This window comes from Pleuronectes platessa, chromosome 19, assembly GCF_947347685.1.
Source record: "Pleuronectes platessa chromosome 19, fPlePla1.1, whole genome shotgun sequence".
NCBI lineage: Eukaryota > Metazoa > Chordata > Actinopteri > Pleuronectiformes > Pleuronectidae > Pleuronectes > Pleuronectes platessa.
Genome location: NC_070644.1, coordinates 11127487 through 11148326, shown reverse-complemented (window position 1 = coordinate 11148326; position 20840 = coordinate 11127487). Strand labels below are relative to the sequence as shown.

Sequence of the window (20840 nt, the reverse complement as noted above, 5' to 3'; positions counted from 1 at the left end):
CACAGCACAAGTGCTTTGCACCTCATAATCGCCGCCGAATGATTAAGAAAGACGGATGGGGCAAAAATAAATAAAAAGACAAATATACGGCAGTTGCTTAACACAAGTTGTGTGAATGCAAAGCATAAAGAACCCTAACAAACAGGGGAAGCAAACAAACCCTGATAAAGAAATGACTAATGTGAGCTGACCGACAACTCTGGACAGTGAAAAATGGATCCTGGCACAGCAATAACAACATATAGATTAAAAGTTTTCTGGAGCTACTTTTTTTTGGGTGTCAGTCCTTTAAAAGTTTGAAAAAATCAAAATGGCCAAAATACAAGATCTACAATAATGGCGTGTGTGTGTGTGTGTAGCTTAAAAGGGGAATGCAGCAAACACAGACAAACATGAAAACTTCTTTAGCGTAAGAAAATAATAACTCATCTTTCTGTTATTACTTGCATCTGGTAATGGTTAGCTGGTTAAATTTTGTTGTGGAGGAAAATAAGTTTTCAGCATATTTGTTTCAGAATCAGGATTGGAGATTAAATGTAAAACAATTTACTGTATAAGTCTTGACAGGAGCTTAGAGGGTGGACACCTCCACCACCAAGGCTAACTCCCTGTCTTTCCCTGTTAAAGAAAGGGGGGGATTTCCCCGGATCCACTCCAAAATGTAATGGGGTCTTTGTTGGGTTGTGACATACCCCTCTACAGAATTTCATGGAAACTGGTTCAGTGGTTTTCGTGTACTCCTGCTGAATAACAAATAAATAGACAAACCCAATAAAAGCATAACCTGCTTTGCAGAGGTACTAAAAGGTAAATGTACCAAAATGCTGCATTGAGAGACAGTGGTGGCCTCACAGCAAGAAGGGATCGTGATTTGGTCATTGCCTCTCTGTGTGGAGATTTCTTGTATTCCCATGTGTGAGTTTTCTCTGGGTACTCCTGCTTCCTCCTTCTATCCTAAGACATGCAGACTGGGGTGAAGTTGATTGAAGATTGTGTGAGTGTTAATTTTGTCTGTCTCTGTATGTTGGCCCTGAGATTTGTGACCTTTCCGGGGTGCATCCCTCCTGTCAGCTGGGATTGGCTCGAGCATCCCCCCTCAGAGGATAATCAATGACAGATGGATGGATGAATGTTGCTTCGTTCTTCCCTCTTTCTCGGTTTCAGGTGAGATGTGAACACTAACATCTCATCCTGCCCATCTCTGATGTTAGTGGACCACATTGCACAAGTATAAAAACCACCTACTGCATTTTTTAAGAGATGTGTCATCTCCTTTGCATAGGTCGGCCTCCACAGTTGGGTTTGCTACATTTTAATGTTTGCCAACAGACAGAGCCTCCTGCTGTAAAAGTAAACTCGGCATAATGCTCCCGACCGATTTCCCAACGTTTGCAAAAGTGCATTTCATAGACAGAAAGGTGTAAAGTGCACACAAGGTGAACACATGTGGAAAGCATAGACTTGACACACTGCTTCCTTCTGTTTGGTGTGACTGTGATGGATAAGCACTCTTAAGATGTTAGAAGAAGCTATATTACTACGTAACAGTGACTGTCCACTTTAAGAACGTCTCTGGTTCAGGAAGTACGTTTTTCATTTCATGTCATTTAGCTGACGCTTTTATCCAAGGCGACTGCCAATTAGTGCCAAACTTGCCCAAGGACACTTCGGCATTGCCTGGGATTCAAACTGCCGACCTTCTGGTTAGAGAGCAACCACTCTACTCCTCAGCAATAGCCGACCATTTATTTTCACCCCCTTGACGTTTTAGAAAATCCTTCTAAAAAAGGTTTATGTCTTGAGCCAGGCCGAGCCGCTACAAGATGAATCGAGACCATAAAACATTTGATTCGCAGCAAAACGAAAAAAAAGTCACAATTACGAATAAAACAAGATTTTCTTAAAAGACAGTTGATATCATACAGACGTGTGGCTTCTGCAGGAGCATTTCATATTTTTTAACAATTTCCTATCTCATGCTCTTTCTACCTTGGATGGTTAAAATAAAATAGTTGATGATCAGAACATGAATGGGATTTTTTTGCTTCCATAATGCCTGTTGAGCTCAGGTGAGGATATTTTCCTTTCGCCTGTCGAGCAGATTTTTCACATGTTCACATTTCTCGCAAAGGTTCCTCTGCATCTCGTTTGTGTGCCACGTGCTTACCATGGCGCCAAAGTTAAGGATGTGGACCTCTGTCTTGTTCTCTGTGACGAAGCTGGTCCAGCAGCCAGTTAGCATCTCCCTCATGTGGAACCATGGGTTGCCGGCAACCTCTTTCGGATCACATGTCTGACTCGAGGCTGGAAGAAATAAAGTACAAATGGTTAAGCAGTGTCAGCGGCATAAATTCAAGTCGCAGTAAATAACAATTCGCGCCTCCAGCCTTAAAACTGGGGAGAACTTTTGTATTATCAAGTCCGATAGTGCAAGTTGTGCCAGATTATCCACAACAATCTGCCATACTTCGACACAAACAGCCTACGAATGAAGACTTATTTGCGTGAAAGCCAATATCCGTTTACGGATAGATGAACCCAGCAACATTACAGATTAAATGTCTAAAAGGGGCTACGTTTGTTATAAGTCCCCATGAAAGCTGTTCCCTGGTCTCGGAGGATGGATGTTAAACATGTGGGTAGGACTATATTGTTTAAAAAAAACCGGATCATCTGGCTCACGTTTATCAGACGTGTCAGGACGCCGTGCTGCAGTCATCAATCAAGCCTGCTCACTACGCTTTCTGCGCCGAGTCGGCTGTTTAACCTGGGGATCTGTGACTCAGGAGGCTGGATTAATCGAGGCGAGGCTGCGCGGTCATGGATGAGGTTGAGAATAAATGCCTGGTGTTTGACCTGGGCTATGTGTGTGTGTGTGTGTGTTCTATTGTGTTGGATTGCCCTGAGTGTGTGAGGCGTGTGCCCACGCTCACTTTAACCTGCCGAAGGTTATTGGCGGGGGACAAACTATGCTTCCTCTTTTCTCGAGAAGAACAGTGGAGACAGAATGCAGAGGGTCAAATGTCTTTTCCAGCTCAATCAGAGAACTCTTTCCTGGCCCACCTCCCATATTTTACTGATTAAACACGAAAGAGTCTGACTGAGCCATTATGAAAGTCCGGTGGAATTGAGGGCTTTGTAGTACCCACCGTGGCGGATGGAGGCAACATTCCATACTTCTACATTTTCATTTGAAGAGCTTTAGAGCTGCTAAAACTGAGAGGTTTGGAGATGCTGCTGGCCCCATTTTACACCGCAAACACTTGCTTCTTGGGGTCTTTTCGTTAAAGACGTATAGCTTTTGCTGATTGGCAGGCTCCTATCACATGACTCCCTTCTAGATGAAAACAACCAGCACTACTCTTGGCTACCAGTGTAGTACACAACATGGATAATCAATTACAAAAGCGTTGGTGACCCTGTTGTCTTTGCAAACAGGTGTTTGGACATTAAACGAGGTTAACATTCACAGGTGACAAGCGACGATTCCTTTTTTCGTTCAGCACACGCATTCCCAATGTACATCAATAGTCACATAACATGCATTTTCAGGCATGTAAGTGTGGATGGGAATTAAAACTGTTTGAAAACGTAGTATGTGTGTAGCCACACTCTCAAACATTGACTTAATCCTCAGGAAGAAACCTTTAAGCCAACCCATCTTCACGATGTAGTGGGCCCTCGTGGGCTCAGTCGAAACCACTCCGTCCTGTGCCTAATCACGAGATAAGCATATCTACAGCAAGATGAATACAAGCAATATACGCCTGAGCATCCATCGTGCATGCCTCAATCACACCCAACAGTGGTGAGGCATACGAGCAAAGCAAGTGTGATACCATAACAGACGCATCTAATTTAGTGAGGAAATGCTGCATGACATAGTGCTCCACTGACTTTTATGATATATTTGGTCTGTTTACCCAGCAGGCATCAATCCCTCAGGGGTGGAGAGAGAGAGAGAGAGAGAGAGAGAGAGAGAGCGAGAGAGAGAGAGAGAGAGAGAGAGAGAGAGAGAGAGAGAGAGAGAGTTGTGGAACATAGTGAGTGGGATGAGAGAAGAAAAGAGGAATAGATAGGGAAGGGTTAATAGGAAATTGCATAGTTTGGAAGGTCAACAGGATGTGCCCTATTTAGCAGCCGCACTAATCAAAGACCTTGGTAGAAGCAATGTCATCACTGGCGGTGGTGGGGGGGGCCGGACAGATAAACTGGGGTAGAAAGCGATGAATGTAATGACCAACAGTAAAGAAGAGGGCGTGAGAACATGTTACATAATGTGTTTATATAATTTGATCGTAGTCATTTGTCTGGTGGTGCTCATTGATTAACGTTTGTCCCAGTTATCACCTGACTACGGTGGCCCTGAGGTGCAGATCACATTGAAAGACAACAACAAATCACAAAACACACACATGTTTATGTACCCAGTTAGATGTTAAAGCCGTTGTGTTTTGTGATTTGTTTCTGTGCTTTCTTATTTCTGATTGGTTTTAGTATTTGTCGCGTTTTGGGATTTGTCGTTGCATTAGCTCTTTTATCGTTGTGTTTTGTGATTTGTTGATTGCCATAGTATTTTGCACTTCAGGGCCACCGTACCCCCCTTTATTTTTCCACCATCAAATTAAGGACACATTTGGCACTGATTTGGAACAGGATGTGTGTGGGGGGGGAGGGGGGATGGGGGGAGGGGGTCATTTCTGTTTCTTATCCCTCTCAGCTTCGGACCACAGCTTTTCTAGCGAATCACGACGGAGAGCCATCCATGCTCCTTCGCCGTCTCTCATTCCCTCCCTCACCCCGGAGGTCAAGGCTGGTTTCCTGTTATTTTGGCCCTCTGTGCTAATGTCTGTTGCTCAATATCCACATCCATGAAGTTATTTCTCTCCTGTTCTGCTGTGACAGAGTTAACGGCCCATGACTGCTGCCCGAGAGGTCTGGGCATAAATCACAACTGAGTGTGTAAGACTGTGTGTGTGTGTGTGTTTGTGTGCGTGCACGCGTTCGTCACTAGTCTCCTTTTTACGAGACACCATAGGATATGAAGAACATTCCTTTTGCCCTCTTGACCCCGGAAATGCCAATGGCCTCTCTAAGCGGTTTGCTGGTAAATGAGGTATAGAAGAACCGTTCCATTCCCTGTCCTCTTTATCTACTTATATCAGTCGCCTCCATTTCCCATTCCATGAGAAGACATGTTTATGAATGTTGGTGATCTCCATTTAGATGTTAGGTATGAGAATAGAGACCATTAGGGAATTACAGAGCCAAGAAAATGGGCTCAATCCATGAAAAGTGGGTATTATCAGATTTTGAACTCAAAGTTTGCCTTTAATCTTAATGCAGAATCAATGTCGGCAGATACAGATGTCATGGTTAATAATAAATGTGTATTGGCTCAATAGACTACTGCCATTTACCATATTCAAAAACAGCATATGGTCAAATTAAAACACTTAATTGCCACTTTTATTAAACTAGAAACATACAAAACATATTACACCGAAATGATTGAATGCTGTTATAATTAAAACCAGCAAGTTTGCAGCCAAACTCGATAATGGCCAATTTGCTGTGACTGAAGCCGCCATTGGAGAGAGCAGGGATTTGTGGACTGTGCCAATGTTGGAGCGTGATGAACAACTTGATGCATTTTTAAATTGCCCTCGGCAGTTCTCCTGGCTGTCTGCAGCACCCCGGAGCCACAATTAACAAGGAGAAGAAACAAAAAGAGAGAGAAACACCGTCTGGTGCCTTCACATGTCCAGGGTCTGTCTGCTCCTGCTTTCCCCTGAACCATCAGGGCATTTCTGAAGAAGATAGCAGACGGGCTTGACCAAATCACAGACATCCTTTTCCCGCATCTGTTCAATTATTATCGTGTCATCAAGCCAGAACCCACTACTGTGACCATTTTAGGACATGTCAGGGTCGGCCTAACACCAACTTTGTTCTGCTTCCATCAGTCCATCGGCCTGTTTTGTTCAGATTAGCTGCATTTAAGCTGGCTGACGTTTCAATAGTTGTGTTTCGTTGGAGCTTTTTTTATGACCATTTTGAAAAACCTGGGTGGGAAATCGTCTATAATCCCCCTAAACCTTCTTAACTAGAATTAATAAAAGGCAAATTTAAGGCAGATCCAGGAATTGTTTTCCTTTAGTTACATTTTCATACATTTTTGAGAGAATCTCAACAAAAAAAAATTCAAATCAGGCACATTTAAGGGACTGATATTAATGAGTGTGTACACGTTGATTCATATCCAAATAAAAATCTGGATCTAGTGAATTTAAATCAAAAAATGGTTTGATATAAGGGAACTGTTGGGCCTTGGCAAAGGTAGGTGCTCTACTGAGGGCCATTCTACTTGTCCATGGAGTTTTTGTCATATCTTTAATCAAGAGCAGGGTATTTCATTCAGAGGACATTCATTCTTCATGTGAAAGGACTCACAATGAGCCAAAGAACATTTCATTGGTCAATGTCAAGCGTGGCAATCTGTTTGAAGGAGAATTTTGACAGGGTCATTTCATAAAAATCCAAAAGAGAGAGCGAAAATCGGGGAGCAGGAGTTGTGGGAATGAGAACAGCTTGACCATGGAGAGGAGAAGGCCTCAAACTAAAGCAATTCTGCATCAACAGTTTATCTGAGTGCAGAAAAACTGTTTTTACAGCATGAGCAGGGATTATTTGAGAGAGAGAGAGAGAGAGAGAGAGAGAGAGAGAGAGAGAGAGAGAGAGAGAGAGAGAGAGAGAGAGAGAGAACAGGTCTCTGCAGTCTTGAGGAAAAAGAAATACAAATAAAACCTGAACATTAACTAGAGATAGTATCCTGAGAGTGAAAAAGAGGATGGCATCCCCCATTTCATTCCCTTGCTAATTACCTACTGATTACAATGCTAACATCATTGTGGTAGAAGTATACAAAGCTTAGACTGAAAAATTAACTACTGCAATACTGATGTTTAAATTTAGACCATTGACAGATTTTAAGGGGAAAGAGTCAAATGACAGATTTGTAGACTGCAGCTATCCTGACCTGCGACCTCCCAGTAATGGACTGTCTCTGAGTGCATTCAAGTGTTATCTCAACTGCTATCTCCATTGTTTCCAGATTTAAATTAAAACACTCAGTAAAAATGTAATTAATTGAAAATGCCAATCTCATCCACCTACATGTTGCACGGTCCATGAGGGAATCAGTGCAACAAAGCTGAACTGAGGCCAGGAGCTGAGACTGGGCGTTTACTGGAGACGTCAGGTGATTTATCATTATCAGGCATCAAAGTAGCCCTAGACACTGTTGTGTTTCCATTTCGTCTTATTTTTCTTTATCCGAAAAATAGTTTGAACTCAAAAGCTACAAGTCCTTGACAGCTGCTATTAGTGGGAGCATAAGCGCACAAAACGTCAGGCTTTCCATCTGCAACCTCACCACTAGATGACACTAAATCCTGCACACTGAACCTTTAACCGATCATCACTCTTGTGTATTTTTGTAAAAATGCTCTGCTGGCATTATGTGTCCAGGAAATGCACTGTGTCTCCTTGCTGTCCAGTGAAAGGGCAGAAGCAGAACATGTTGATGCTGAGCAAAACAAATTTAGTTACTGGACGTCTAATATCATCACTTCTTGTTTCAGACAAAAAGAGTCAGCAGGTCTTTTTTCGGTCAAAAGTAGAGGGAAGAAGGGGAAATCTCCTGACTACAGGACAACAATCTTCATAAAAAGTCAAAGTACTTGGAAATTTAATGAATTCAAATAAAAGTTTCTTGGACTAACACATTTTTGCTGAGATTGTGAGCAGAGAGTTTTTTTGAGAGTTTATATTGACACCTCACTCCTGCTCATGTTACTCATCCACCTCTGCCAGTAAATTAAAGATCTCAAGAGCTGATTACCAGTCTCCGACACCGTTCCATTAACTTTAAGAATCTGCGCTACGCTCACAGAGCCCTTGAATTTTTCATCTCTGTCAGACCTTAGCTAAACGTTGATTTGGATTCAAGGCATTCGGTGTGCCTGGGGGCCGATAACTAGCTGCCTTTTCACTCACCTCAGGCGAGCAGGCAGGCAGGCTTGATTTCATGCCCTGTCTTTCATGTCCTGCCTCATTGTCAGTCACTGTGGCAAAGAGCATCAGCTACTCGCCTAGAGTGCTCGATGCAAAACCTCGCAGAACTTTGCAGCTGGAGAGACTGGCTGCGTTTCAAAGAGAGGCAGACAGGGAAGGGGGAAAAAAACTGGAGGGGAAACCCCGACCGCAGACAACGTCAAGACCAACTGTCTCCCTCAGTCCCCCGGGGTCGAGTAAACTGTTTGTGTCCAGGGTCGGGCGACGGAGTCATGGTGGGGGAAGGGGGAGGGAGGGGTCAGCAGCCGTATCAGAGTTATGTCTGAGAGGGAAAGGGGAACTTCAAGCCCGGCCCGACTTTCTCTCCCCCTCTCTCTCTCTCTCTCGACTCCACATACAGTACACACACATCACGCATATACACACACCTATTGTCCCGGAGTTTCCGCGACTGCAGATTGAGGCCTGACCATCCACAGGAAGGTAAACAAGGTCTTATCAGTGCTCTGCAGGGGCCCGCACTGTCCCCTGGCCTCTCACCCCTGCATACTGCACATTTTACCCACTCAGCCCAACGCGCAGGTTTCCTGACCCATCTCACCTCCCCTCTTCCGAAGTTCCCAAATTGTTCCAAAAAATACAAAATATGGCTGACTGGTCTTGTCTGTTTCATGGATTAAAAAGAGTTTTCTTTGCGTGCCTGTGCGCCAAGTGCTGCAGTGTGTTCACTGGAGAGGAACAGAGGATGCGATAGCGGGTCTGGAGACAGCCTGTCTTCACACTCGCTCTGTTTACGCCTCTGGGAGCCATTCGCCCGCCGTCTCATCGCTGTCGGAAGCCGGCGGAACAACAAGTCCGACGCTGGCGTACAGAGGGACGGTGGCTCACTTCCTCCGTCGCCCGCCACACTCACTGTACGCCTTGTCGGCTGCTAGTCATTAGCCGTACCGTATTAATTTCGATGCAGATTAACGGGCTGCGGTTCCCTTTGAGAAATCCGCAGCTTGAGGCATGAAAAATATATCCTCATCCTCTCAGGTGATCTATTATATTCCAGATGCATCCTTTCCATTCGCTTACTGTATGTGGTGAGACCCCTACCAACCCCCCCCCCCCCCCCCCCCCCCCCATGATGAAAGAGCACCAGCAAAACACAATTAATCATCTGAGAGTTAATTGGTGGACGGACAGACTAATTTAGCAAGTTTCAGTCCGACTGTGTGCGACCAAAGCAGACTGAAGCGTTCGGGATTCATCGCACAGTGGCTGCTCCCAATCACTCAGGGTTGATGTAGCTTCACACAACATATGGTTCGTGTAGAATCAACAGAGATTAGCTCGTTCTATTAGGCTGGTTTTTGCCGGTATTTATTAATGTGTTCAAATATGAGGGTAGAATAGCAATGAAGGCTCTGAGATTTTTCTTGAACTTATTTGATTGAGCCGAAAGTACAAACCATGATGCGCATGTAAGGAAAAGTAGAGCCCGGTCGATTTGGAGGTTTGTCAATCAGTCTGCTGATAAGAGCCTTTTATTGGCGTTAATGTTTGCCGATGTAGAAATGTATTTTAACAGAAGAAACTATGTACGAAAAAATTTACATTTGTTTATTTTCTTTATTCAGTTTCTGTCTATTTGGTGTATTTCTCTAAACCAGGGGCTATTAAAGGGCCCCAACTTTCATTCACAACTCCTGACTCAGTCAGGTCCACATTAAAGTCATTGAATGTTGTATTTTGTTTACAATTAATAATTTTCCTTTGTGTACTTCAAAAAGAACTAGACAACTGAGAGGGCCCCCCTGGCCCTGCTCCTGGATCCGTCCCTGCACCCAACATCTAAATATTGTATTATGATGCAATTAATGTTTGTTGACATATATAAAAGACTAATTCTATCATATACAGCTGAGAGGCAATTCTTTTTTTATTTTCAAGTGATACTTGAGTTAATTTGGCCACGAGAAACTAAGTCTCTAAAAATATTAAAGTTTTGGAATCCTCTCACAGAGAGAACGATACCGGACAGCTTCTCGTTTATGATTTCATTTTCACATTTAACTTATGGAAGTGTCTTGATTTGGGAGAGTCTACAAGTGTAACTTCACTCCCTTGAGTATCTGGGAGAAGATTATTTGGTATCTCAAGTTAGGCTGTTGGATTTGTTGTAGCTACTGGATGTGAGCAGATTAAAATAGTCTTTGAGTCATATATTCTGCTTATTTCACAGAAAGGGGAGGAAATGAAAAATCCGGTGTCCAAATCCATCCCATCAAACGTGCACCACGTACGCGCACACTGTCGGACATCAGATCTCAGCTCTGTAAATACAGATTGACCGGTGTGGCACCTGAATCAACAGGAAAACTACCCACCCATGTGCTTGAATGAAGAGCCTCTGCCTTCTTTTACAGCACTCAGCTGAACACTGACCACTTTAGGAAGAAGGCCGGTCTACAGTTCACAGACAGATAGTATCTTCTCCTCGGGAAAAATGCCAAGTGCTTAAAGCAATAACATTAAGTTTCTCTCAAATGCTATATCGGGTAAATATTCATTCCAACAAAGGATGACATTTGTTGGAATTTCCTTTTTATGTCGAGAGAAAAGTTCAAAGCAAAGAGCCTCCATTTGTCACAAAGCATTTTATAACATTTTACCCGGGAACATTTTGTTCAGCCAAAGAAGATTAAGAGACTGATGCTGCCCTACAAACTAGTTCTGTCATCAATTAAACCCACCAGAGAGATTTCAGTTCCAGTGAAATGAAGACATATGATGGAGAACGCTGTTATCTGGAGTTTATTTAACCCGACTGGGGGTCCCTGCTGCATTTCTTAAGCTTGTGCAGATCCCATGTTGGACCATGCTCAGACAGATCTGTGGATAAGAGCACATAATGCCATGCCTTATCTGCGTAGACTGCAGGCATGTTGACATGGGCACAAGCGGCCGCCATGCTGACGAGGCGTTTATCTCGCCCGCGACTAATGAGACATTCAGCGCTCATGCAATATATGCATAAGGGAAACTTTGGGCTCTACTAGACTCGGCAGATCTGGAATCTATACGATGAACGCTCACGATATACTTAAGTCTTCATTGGCTTAAATTGGTCACGGCTCTGGGAGGTTGTTTTGCATAGGAGATTACAATTAAGGCAATTCTGGTTTGCCATTTAGGGTTTAAGACAAGAGGGACCAAAGCATAGAGGTTAAGGCAAAGAGCTACACGAGTGTTTTCAGCCATTTCACATTTTCGACTAAAAGCAGATTTACATACTAAATACTGGATAGATTACCTTCGAAACTTAGTGGAAAAAAAATGTTTGGGTGCAGATGCGCATCAGAAGGCAGATCCAGGGTATTATTTTTTTCACTGTCAATTATGATAGGATGTTTTTCAACCTTTTTGTTGATCTGAGTGAATCTTGATCTGGAAATCTGAATCTAGTGGATTAAAATGTGTTCACAACTGGAGTTAGAAACCTCAAACTACCACCAATGTGCAGCCGAGCGTAATATGACCTCGGCCCTGGCGGAGCTATGTCTGAAATAGTTGTCCACCGCATTCGCACATTTTTTGAACATCATGTGCACAACAACAGCCTGATTTATATTTCTGGTAATAAAAAGTAATAAAAACAAAAAATGATGACTTGAAAGAGATGCAGAGGATGCAGAGTATGCTGCACAGATTTGTTTTTAAAACGCAAAAAGTTGTTCCTTTCTCGAACCATCTTGATAATGAGTGTTAGCTGCAGTGGAGATCACGTGGGAGCTGGAGGGGACGAGAGGAACGCGGCGTTAGGCTCCCTCGCCCGGCTCTCTGCATTCAAACAGAGGAAAAGCGAGGCGGTCAGAAATGGATTGTTATTTGGGCGGGGCATAACACTGAGGGAGATTGAAATCGGTCTGAGGCAGCGACAAGTGGTCGCGTCTCCCTGCCACCCAGTCTGACTGCAGGCAGAGCTGGCTCACTACAGTCAAACAGGGGAAGTGGACTGTTTTGACTCGCGACGCCATTTTTAACATGAGCGTTTTTTTTCCTATACTTTCTTTTTGTTTTGCCCCTGGCGTATTCTACTGCAGCATGTCTTCTGAGAAATATTTGTCATCTCTTTCCTTTTCTTTGTTTGTTTTTTCTTATTCTCCCCACCCCCCCCCCCCCCCCCCCCGACAGCCCATTTCTTTTAACTGGCAAAGTCCTTTCTTTTTGGTCTTGGTATTATATTCCTTTTTCATCCGACGACTCACAGTCTTGTATTTCCACTCTCTGTCCGACTTGTGATTTAACTCCCCGTCTTTATCTGTGTCTTGTCCTTTTTCTCCTATCTCTCTGTTTCTTTAATCCCATATTTACTTCTCTTTCCCCTGATCTCCCCTCTGAACCACTTATCTGCTCTTTGACAGTCCCAAAAAATTTGACCTCCCACTCCCTCGCTGTCTCCATGAATCAGTCTTTATGAATTCTGTTATCTCCGTCTGTCTGTCTGTCTGTCTCGCTCTCCTTCCCCGGTTGACATCCATTTTCAGACGGCCCTCCCTCTCCCCCCCGCCGCCGCGCTCTGCCTCACTCCCTCCTTCCTCTAGCGGCTCGCTAATCACTTTTGTACTTTTCCTTCAGCCCGTGGAGGGAGACTCTGGGGTAGGCAGAAATGCAAGCAGGCGGTCTGGCAGACAACATCATGATGCCTGGCTCCCACTGGGAAAGTTGTGGCAGCGGGGGGCATATTCAACACCACTTCCCAGGCAGGAAATGTCACGCACGCAGTGGATGGATATCGCAAAATAGAAAGACTTCAGTCAGATGCGTAGATAAAGGATTGTGTGTCAGAGGGATAGAGTCAAATTTAAGTGCTGGCGGTTATTGTGTGTGCCATTAAAAAGTCGTCTGGAAAGTAAACAAATTAAAACTTACCAGAAGGACTATACGAGTAAGCTGCTGGTGAGACGTATGCATACGAAAAAATGCATTTTCTGAAACTCTAGTATTTAAAGGGCCTTAAAGGGGAAGTAGTCAAACCTTGTGAAGATAAAGTCATGTTTGTGTCTCATAACTTAAGAGGAAATAACACCGCTGATGCCATCCAGGTTATCTCAGCTTGTTCCCAGAAACTAAAACTATAAATATATTATATAAACTTCATGTTTAAATATACCTGAAAGCCTGTGTTACAAATTGAGGTTGCGGGGGTCTGTAAGACAAAAGGTGTTTGCCAGGCACATAAACTTTACTAAAATATTAGAAATGTAGGCATTTTTGGAGCATCATGCAGCAACTACAAATTGAAGATATGATATACTTTCTGCTGCTTCATTATTGACTAATATTGTAATATATTAAGGTCGAAGTAGTACACGTATTTGTACCGAAACTGACCGGTACAGGCCTTTTGGTTGAGCCCACATTTACAGGCACTGAACCTGCAGAAATTGTTGTGTGAAGTACTCAATTTGAACATAATCGTTTATAGCAGCGGATACGTGGACATGCATACCTTTTTGAGAAGATGGTTTTTTAAGACATGCTGATAATAATCAAGTCTTATAATCAATTATTTTAATACTTTTGTAAATGCACTTCATTAGTAGGCAGCGAGTGGCATTTGTATAAAATAACAATAGCTTAAAGAAGGACAGAAGCAGTTTAATGTTAGACAAAATCAAAAATGAATACAAAATCATTGTAGAACCACTTTAAGGGGGATGTGATATATCCTGAAAAGTCGGTCATAGGCTACATTGCCTTTGCATCATCACATCAATAAGGAAAGGTACCAAATTTATCTTCATTATATGCTTTCAAACACAGCTGTCATGACGTTTTAAAGGTTATTAACAGCGCATAACCAGAAATGAATAAACAAGATTAAGAAAGGAGCAGTGTCCAAACCCAAACTGCCGACAGGGACTGACAGAATCCAAACACACGTCTTCAGCATGTTTTGTTAAAGACGGAAGGATCAATATATAAAGGAAGAACAAATTCCACCATTGCAAAGGCATCCGCGTCTATGTGATCTTAGCGAAAACATATTTACCCCCAGTTAAATGACTGAAAGGGATTCACAGGTGCTCAGGAGATAAACTCACAGGCTGGACCATGTAAGGCCTTCAAAACAATCCGCAGCATTTTAAACACAATCAACCACACAGGGAGGCAGCGTAGTGAAACTAAGACGGGGCTGAACCCGTCGGTTCTGTTGGAGCCTGACGGACGGTCTGTTCAGAGATTGTGGATGAGCCACAAACAAGAAAGCCAGGCCTGACTGATCCCAACATGTAGTGAAATTTTAATAATAAGGCTGCGAGGTGAAGGCAGGGATGATGAAACACACGGACAGGGGGTGGATTTAGTTTTTTTTCCCTCTATAAATAATCCAGTGAAAACAGAATCTCGTGACAGAATTTATCTGTTTTCATCAAATGTCAGGGTGAGATTAAGATTCCTGTCAGTGTTGGTTTGCCTCCAGCTCACGAAGTCACAGACAGAGAGTCAGTGCTGGAACTAAGGCAGTGGAGTCGAGTGGGCTGAACGAGATAACAGTTTTTACCAGCCAGCATTTTAAATCGTCCACATACTCTTTAAAGTTTATTATTAGACAAACTCATGAGCCAATGGGAACATTTATAATTTGATGAGCTACCCAACACCAGTTAATCTGGTATTTGGCCAATCATCACACTCCATGTATCTAAAGTTAAAGTGTACATAAAGATGGACGACAGGGCAGCTCCCTACAAGTGAAGCTAAATCATCTTGATTTCCCCCTGGTGGCTGTCTGCAGTATAAGTCATGAACCCTACCTCCTCCATGTGAGAGGATAGGTGAGAATAACATGTCAAACTTTCGTTGTCAAAGGACGGTCCACCCCCTTTCCGTACTGTGGCTCCAAATGACATCACAAGGGCAAGATGGCGGCACTCGTATGCATGTGAATTGGGCTTCATTTTTGTATAGGGAAGGAAGCTGAGACGCATCGTCCATTTTAATACAGTCTATGATGTTCTTTAGTTTAATAGCTGCCGTATATTCAAACCATGCTTCAGACGTCGTGATTTAATGATCCTTGTAATGAGTTGTCAGACTGACAAACAAATTTTATATAAAGCTAAAACACATTATATCATGCCTGCCTGCAATAGGCCAGGAGTATCATGGGAATCGTTGCAGGCTCGAGGCTATTTTTACTTTTACTTTTTCTGTGTTTACTTCTTCTTTCGAGGAACTTTGGCAGTGTCTGCTTCGCACAGTGACTTGCAGCCGGCATCGACGCTATTAAAAACAAACAGACCTCAAATCGCAGAGTAAATATTTGTTTTCACTGCGCCTTATTTAGTCTTAGAAGGTGTCAATTTGATTTCATATAGAGTGTACCGCTGGCCTTAGTGTGTCATGGCTGATGTTTGTGCTTCATCTGTGCGACAACATTGCAGCGCCGAGCCCAGGAGACGGTTTCAGAGAAAATTGACAAATTAATACGACAATACTGGACAGTAAAAAGACAAATAAACAATGCACCACTGTTTTGATTAATGCTGCGACATTCAGCGCACAGAGTCACAGGCTGTCTGAGAACAGTGCCACAGCTCCCTCTGGGCCTCCACATAAAGCAGCTGTAGCAGATGCAAAAAAAAAAGAAAGAGGAAAAAGAAAATTCTCGCAAGCTTCTTCCAAGAAAGAAGAAATTGATAGCGAGAACAGGACTATGTGTCACAGAGGCAATTAAGGCTCCGCCAGCCGACAGCGAGACTGATCCCCTGCAGTGGAAGCTACATGAGGTCAACTCTCCGCAGGTCTGCCAGTTGGCCAAAAAATACTTCTGTTTCCCTGCCACCAGCCCGCCTGCTGAGAGGGTGTTTAGCACTTGTGGCAATATTGTGATTTGTCATACAGCAGGGTCAGCAGCGAAGCCAGATTCAGAGAACAGGCCTGTTTTTCTGGCACTTAATCTTAACGGTGATGTATACGCTCGCCAGGGCTACTTTGCCTTATTTAAAAGGCAAGATGAAAACGCCAGTTCATCTTTCTGGTGTGTGTGTGTGTTTATAGGCCCCGAGGATGAGAAAGGCTATTTGGCGCTTAACTGTCTGTTTCACCTACAAATATGGCCTTGAATGATTAATGCGGACAAGTTATTTCGCTGCGAGTTAACGTTAAAACTGTGTCACATAATGGTAGGGAGCTTTGTGATTTGCATTTGTTCTATTTTTATATGTTGCAAATAGATAAAACATTAACAGATAAAAGTGAAACCTCCAGATCATAGGGTTTAGGGTTGTAGAGATGTTCTGATACTTATATCGGAAATGCTTCCAGCCGAAAAATCGGGCATCTATGAGGACACAAATCTTTGCACCGAACCAACACCACGTCTTTAAAGAATATTACTTCTTCTTTGCCTCTAAAAAACAGCAGTTGCGCCGTGCTGCCACTGGCGAGTACCGTTCTTGGTGGGGTGAAGAAAATGGGATATCCGGTGGCGTAGCATTGGAAAAAGTAGCGCAAATGTCAGCATGATTAATAATATTTCATGCAGGAAATTAAAACAGTGACTTTATAATCGTTGGAATTCAGTTTCGAGGGATGACACCAGTGTTGCCAATGACAACACCAGCAGTCTCATCAACAATTAAAGAACCATCGCATGAAAGATAGAGACAAATATTTGTATCTGTATCTTGTTATTTGTATTAGCTATCAAACTACGACTGTCAAACTAGATAAGAAAAGAAGGTCTCTGTCATTCATTCTTTGTATGTTTTGAGTAGTACCCTAAATGATATATGTAAAAATATTTTCTATAAATTGTTATTAATATGTGTTTTTCGGCTGATACGCAAAGTTCAGATATTGTGAGTGGTGTCAGAAAACATGTGAAACACAAACATCAGTGCAGGGCAGCGGTGAGAGCATGAAGCTGGATTGTGGCCTGAGGGCAAGGGAAGAGGTTTTAGATCCCTAGTAGGGATTACATGTTTGAATTTGATATGAACATGCAGCTATTGAAGGGAGGTGTTCAAAGGAGGCCCAGGGAGGAGGACCACATCATATCTACTAGCTGCTCACATGTTTTCTTGTGTCATTGGTAGATTTTCTTTTTCTCCCTTCATCATATTTATCTCCTCTTCTAATGAAATACCGTACACTGCCGCAGTCGGCATAAACAATCATTCAGCCCGGAGACGCCACAACAATTATAACCTCTCTCCACAGACCCGCTGTAAAACCCTGATATAGCTTTCAAAAACATTAAAAAAGGCACAAAAGAAAAGAGACACAAGCACAAATAATGCTCTTTTATGTCCTGAGAATCAAACGATGTGAGAACACAAGACAAGATGGACGTCTGCCTTTGAACTGTGGGCTGCAACTGTTGAAATAAACCCTAGGAGGCCCGTCTTAGGTTATACACTTATAAATAAATGCATGTTTTACCATGAGCATCCAGAGATCTTTTTATTTTTCATAGATGCTGAAAACACTGAACATCGGTGGGTGAGCTTACCGGAGAATGCAGCGGTGATGCAGAGGAGCAGAGCCAGCCTCCCGGTGTGACCCTCCATGTCTGCTGAGTTTAAGTCTGAGGCGCTGGTGTGGGCTGAGTCTGGGTCCCTGGGGGGTGTGGAGGTACTCTTGGGGGGGGGGGGGCAGAGGGTAGCTGCTGAAGCGTCCTTGTCTTGCGGCAGAGCAGCGGTGACTGTGACAGCGGAAGAGCAGACAATTTTTCAGTTTTTTAAAAAAGGTCGAAAGGTCAAAGGGAGAAAATAAAAGAGGCGTGGGATCGATGAGGTGATGTGACTGTGGATAAGGACGGGGCTGACTTGGTGTTGTACTCAGTGGACAAGGTCACAACAAGTGTTGAAACTAACTGAAATCATGAAATAACACAAATATCTGATGCTGATTAATTAATATTAGTGACAACTCCTACATAAATATCAATACTTTTAACTTTAATTCTATGCAAGTAAATAATCAAGAAAACATTTGACACCGAGCGAAATGTTGCTCAAATGCCTTAAATTCCTTCGCCGAATCCACCTCACAATATTTCTCTGCGTCTTCCCTCGAGCACAATGAGGAGTCTGAACCCACAGGGTTATCTGCTGGTCACTAGCTTCTGTTTCAGGAAGCACTACACGACATCGCTTTCTTTAAATAATATCACAATGCCCAGATCAGATAAGAGGGAGGGCTGCTCTTGTTATATGATTCATATAGCTGGAGGGGAAAGGAAGAGCCTGTGTAAACTGTTTATGCACTTCCAAAGGGAAAAGATGAAAAAAATCACGTTATTTCCCTGGACTTCAAACTGTAAGTGGGAGAAAATAGCAACAACTTGCAGTGTATTTCATAAAAGAGTACTTTAGAAATAAATGTAACAAAAGTGTGAAAAAGCAACTGTGTCCAATAGGACTGGATGATTAAACAACATTTATAATTCTCATAATATTAGTTTCCTCAGAGGCGATATTAAAACAGCACTTTTAGCTGCTTTCTGTTTCATATGTGTCTTTGAGGATCATTAGAACTGTGATCAAAGTAAAATGTATCATTATTATTATGATTATTATCATTATTATGATTATTATGATTATTATGCACAATTGCTGTGCGAGCTTCACAGTGCTGTTACATTCTTTCTTATTATTTGATTTATAACTGTTTAGTATTGTAAAGCACATTCTGACTGTATACAATTATGTAACTTTAAATAACAAAAGTTGTTACTATTATTATTTAATATAATTATCATTTGAATAATGCTTATGCATAACCTAGCCACCGTTAGGACAACATAACACTTTCACTCAGGAGCATAACTCAGTCTGTAAACTTAATAATTTCACATGTATCGTGATAATTATCGATATTGACCAGTGATGGAATGTATTATTTTAAAATAAATCGACCAGACCTTGCGTCCATTTGCAGTAAACTGCTAATTCAATCAAAGAGGGGGGGAAATCCACTAAAACGAACAGGAAATATCCCTTAAATAAGATTAACAGCCTCTTTAGCCACAATCGGGACTTTCTACAACTTTATGACCTCATCAGTAACGGTGCTGATGATTTCATGACGCTCATAATAAAGTCGAGTGGTCGAGCAGAGAGTTTACTCACTGTCGTCTCTTCTATCAGAGAAATGCAACAGCCCTCCCGTCCTCTGGGCTCAGAACGAGTGAAACACACAGTGAAGAATCACACACACTCACCTTTTCGTGCTTGTATAAATGGTCTTTGTGGAGTAAGTCAGCCTGAGTAATCCACAGGAGAGGAGGTGACAGCTCTCAGAGGTTTCACGGTGTCAGGACTTGGGCAAAACTTTTTCACTGCAGCTCTGGGCGGCGCACATTTGATTTTATACTCCTCCCACCACCGGCCTCCTCCTCCTGCTCTTGCTGTGGGGGGGGGGGGGGGTTCTTGCTGCCCACTGTCGCGCATCGTCCTGCCTGCTCCACCGAGTCCACTGGCTGCGAGTAACTCTGTCAACTTGAACTCAACGACTGATTTGCACTTTTCATCCCTGAAAGTTAGAGGTGTCAGAAATATACTGAGCTGCTCCTCGACCTCCAGGCACCAGGCTGCAGAGAGAAGAGAGAACAACACGTCCAACTTTTCTGGTAAACCCCTAAAACACACACAGCTCTGAGGGGAAATCAGATTAGGAAGATGCATAACATTAGGTAGATGGATTAGATAAAGCTGATTTCATCTCGAATGGAAAAAAGTAAAAAGAGAGAGAGAGAGAGAGAGAGAGAGAGAGAGAGAGAGAGAGAGAGAGAGAGAGAGAGAGAGAGAGAGAGAGAGAGAGAGAGAGAGAGAGAGAGAGAGAGAGAGAACAGGTCTCTGCAGTCTTGAGGAAAAAGAAATACAAATAAAACCTGAACATTAACTAGAGATAGTATCCTGACAGTGAAAAAGAGGATGGCATCCCCCATTTCATTCCCTTGCTAATTACCTACTGATTACAATGCTAACATCATTGTGGTAGAAGTATACGAAGCGTAGACTGACAAATTAACTACTGCAATACTGATGTTTAAATTTAGACCATTGACAGATTTTAAGGGGAAAGAGTCAAATGACAGATTTGTAGACTGCAGCTATCCTGACCTGCGACCTCCCAGTAATGGACTGTCTCTGAGTGCATTCAAGTGTTATCTCAACTGCTATCTCCATTGTTTCCAGATTTAAATTAAAACACTCAGTAAAAATGTAATTAATTGAAAATGCTAATCTCATCCACCTACATGTTGCACGGTCCATGAGGGAATCAGTGCAACAAAGCTGAACTGAGGCCAGGAGCTGAGACTGGGCGTTTACTGGAGACGTCAGGTGATTTATCATTATCAGGCATCAAAGTAGCCCTAGACACTGTTGTGTTTCCATTTCGTCTTATTTTTCTTTATCCGAAAAATAGTTTGAACTCAAAAGCTACAAGTCCTTGACAGCTGCTATTAGTGGGAGCATAAGCGCACAAAACGTCAGGCTTTCCATCTGCAACCTCACCACTAGATGCCACTAAATCCTGCACACTGAACCTTTAACCGATCATCACTCTTGTGTATTTTTGTAAAAATGCTCTGCTGGCATTATGTGTCCAGGAAATACACTGTGTCTCCTTGCTCTCCAGTGAAAAGCAGAAGCAGAACATGTTGATGCTGAGCAAAACAAATTTAGCTACTGGACGTCTAATATCATCACTTCTTGTTTCAGACAAAAAGAGTCAGCAGGTCTTTTTTCGGTCAAAAG

At 42.8% G+C, this 20840-nt stretch overlaps 1 protein-coding gene across 2 annotated transcripts in view; it reads right to left on the bottom strand.

Moving 5' to 3' along the window:
• Positions 1-19451, bottom strand: part of eng (endoglin) — a 42990-nt gene extending 23539 nt beyond the window's left edge. Inside the window, exons 1-3 of one of the 2 annotated variants that reach the window (XM_053410662.1) lie at positions 19301-19451; positions 17588-17779; positions 2168-2304 (exon numbers count right to left, since the gene is read on the bottom strand). In XM_053410662.1, coding sequence (XP_053266637.1) covers positions 2168-2304; positions 17588-17645 — 195 coding nt within the window. In that variant the 5' untranslated portion in view covers positions 17646-17779; positions 19301-19451. The remainder of the gene's footprint in view (positions 1-2167; positions 2305-17587; positions 17780-19300) is intronic. The other variant, XM_053410663.1, reaches the window with a different exon arrangement.
• Positions 19452-20840: the final 1389 nt, after the last annotated feature.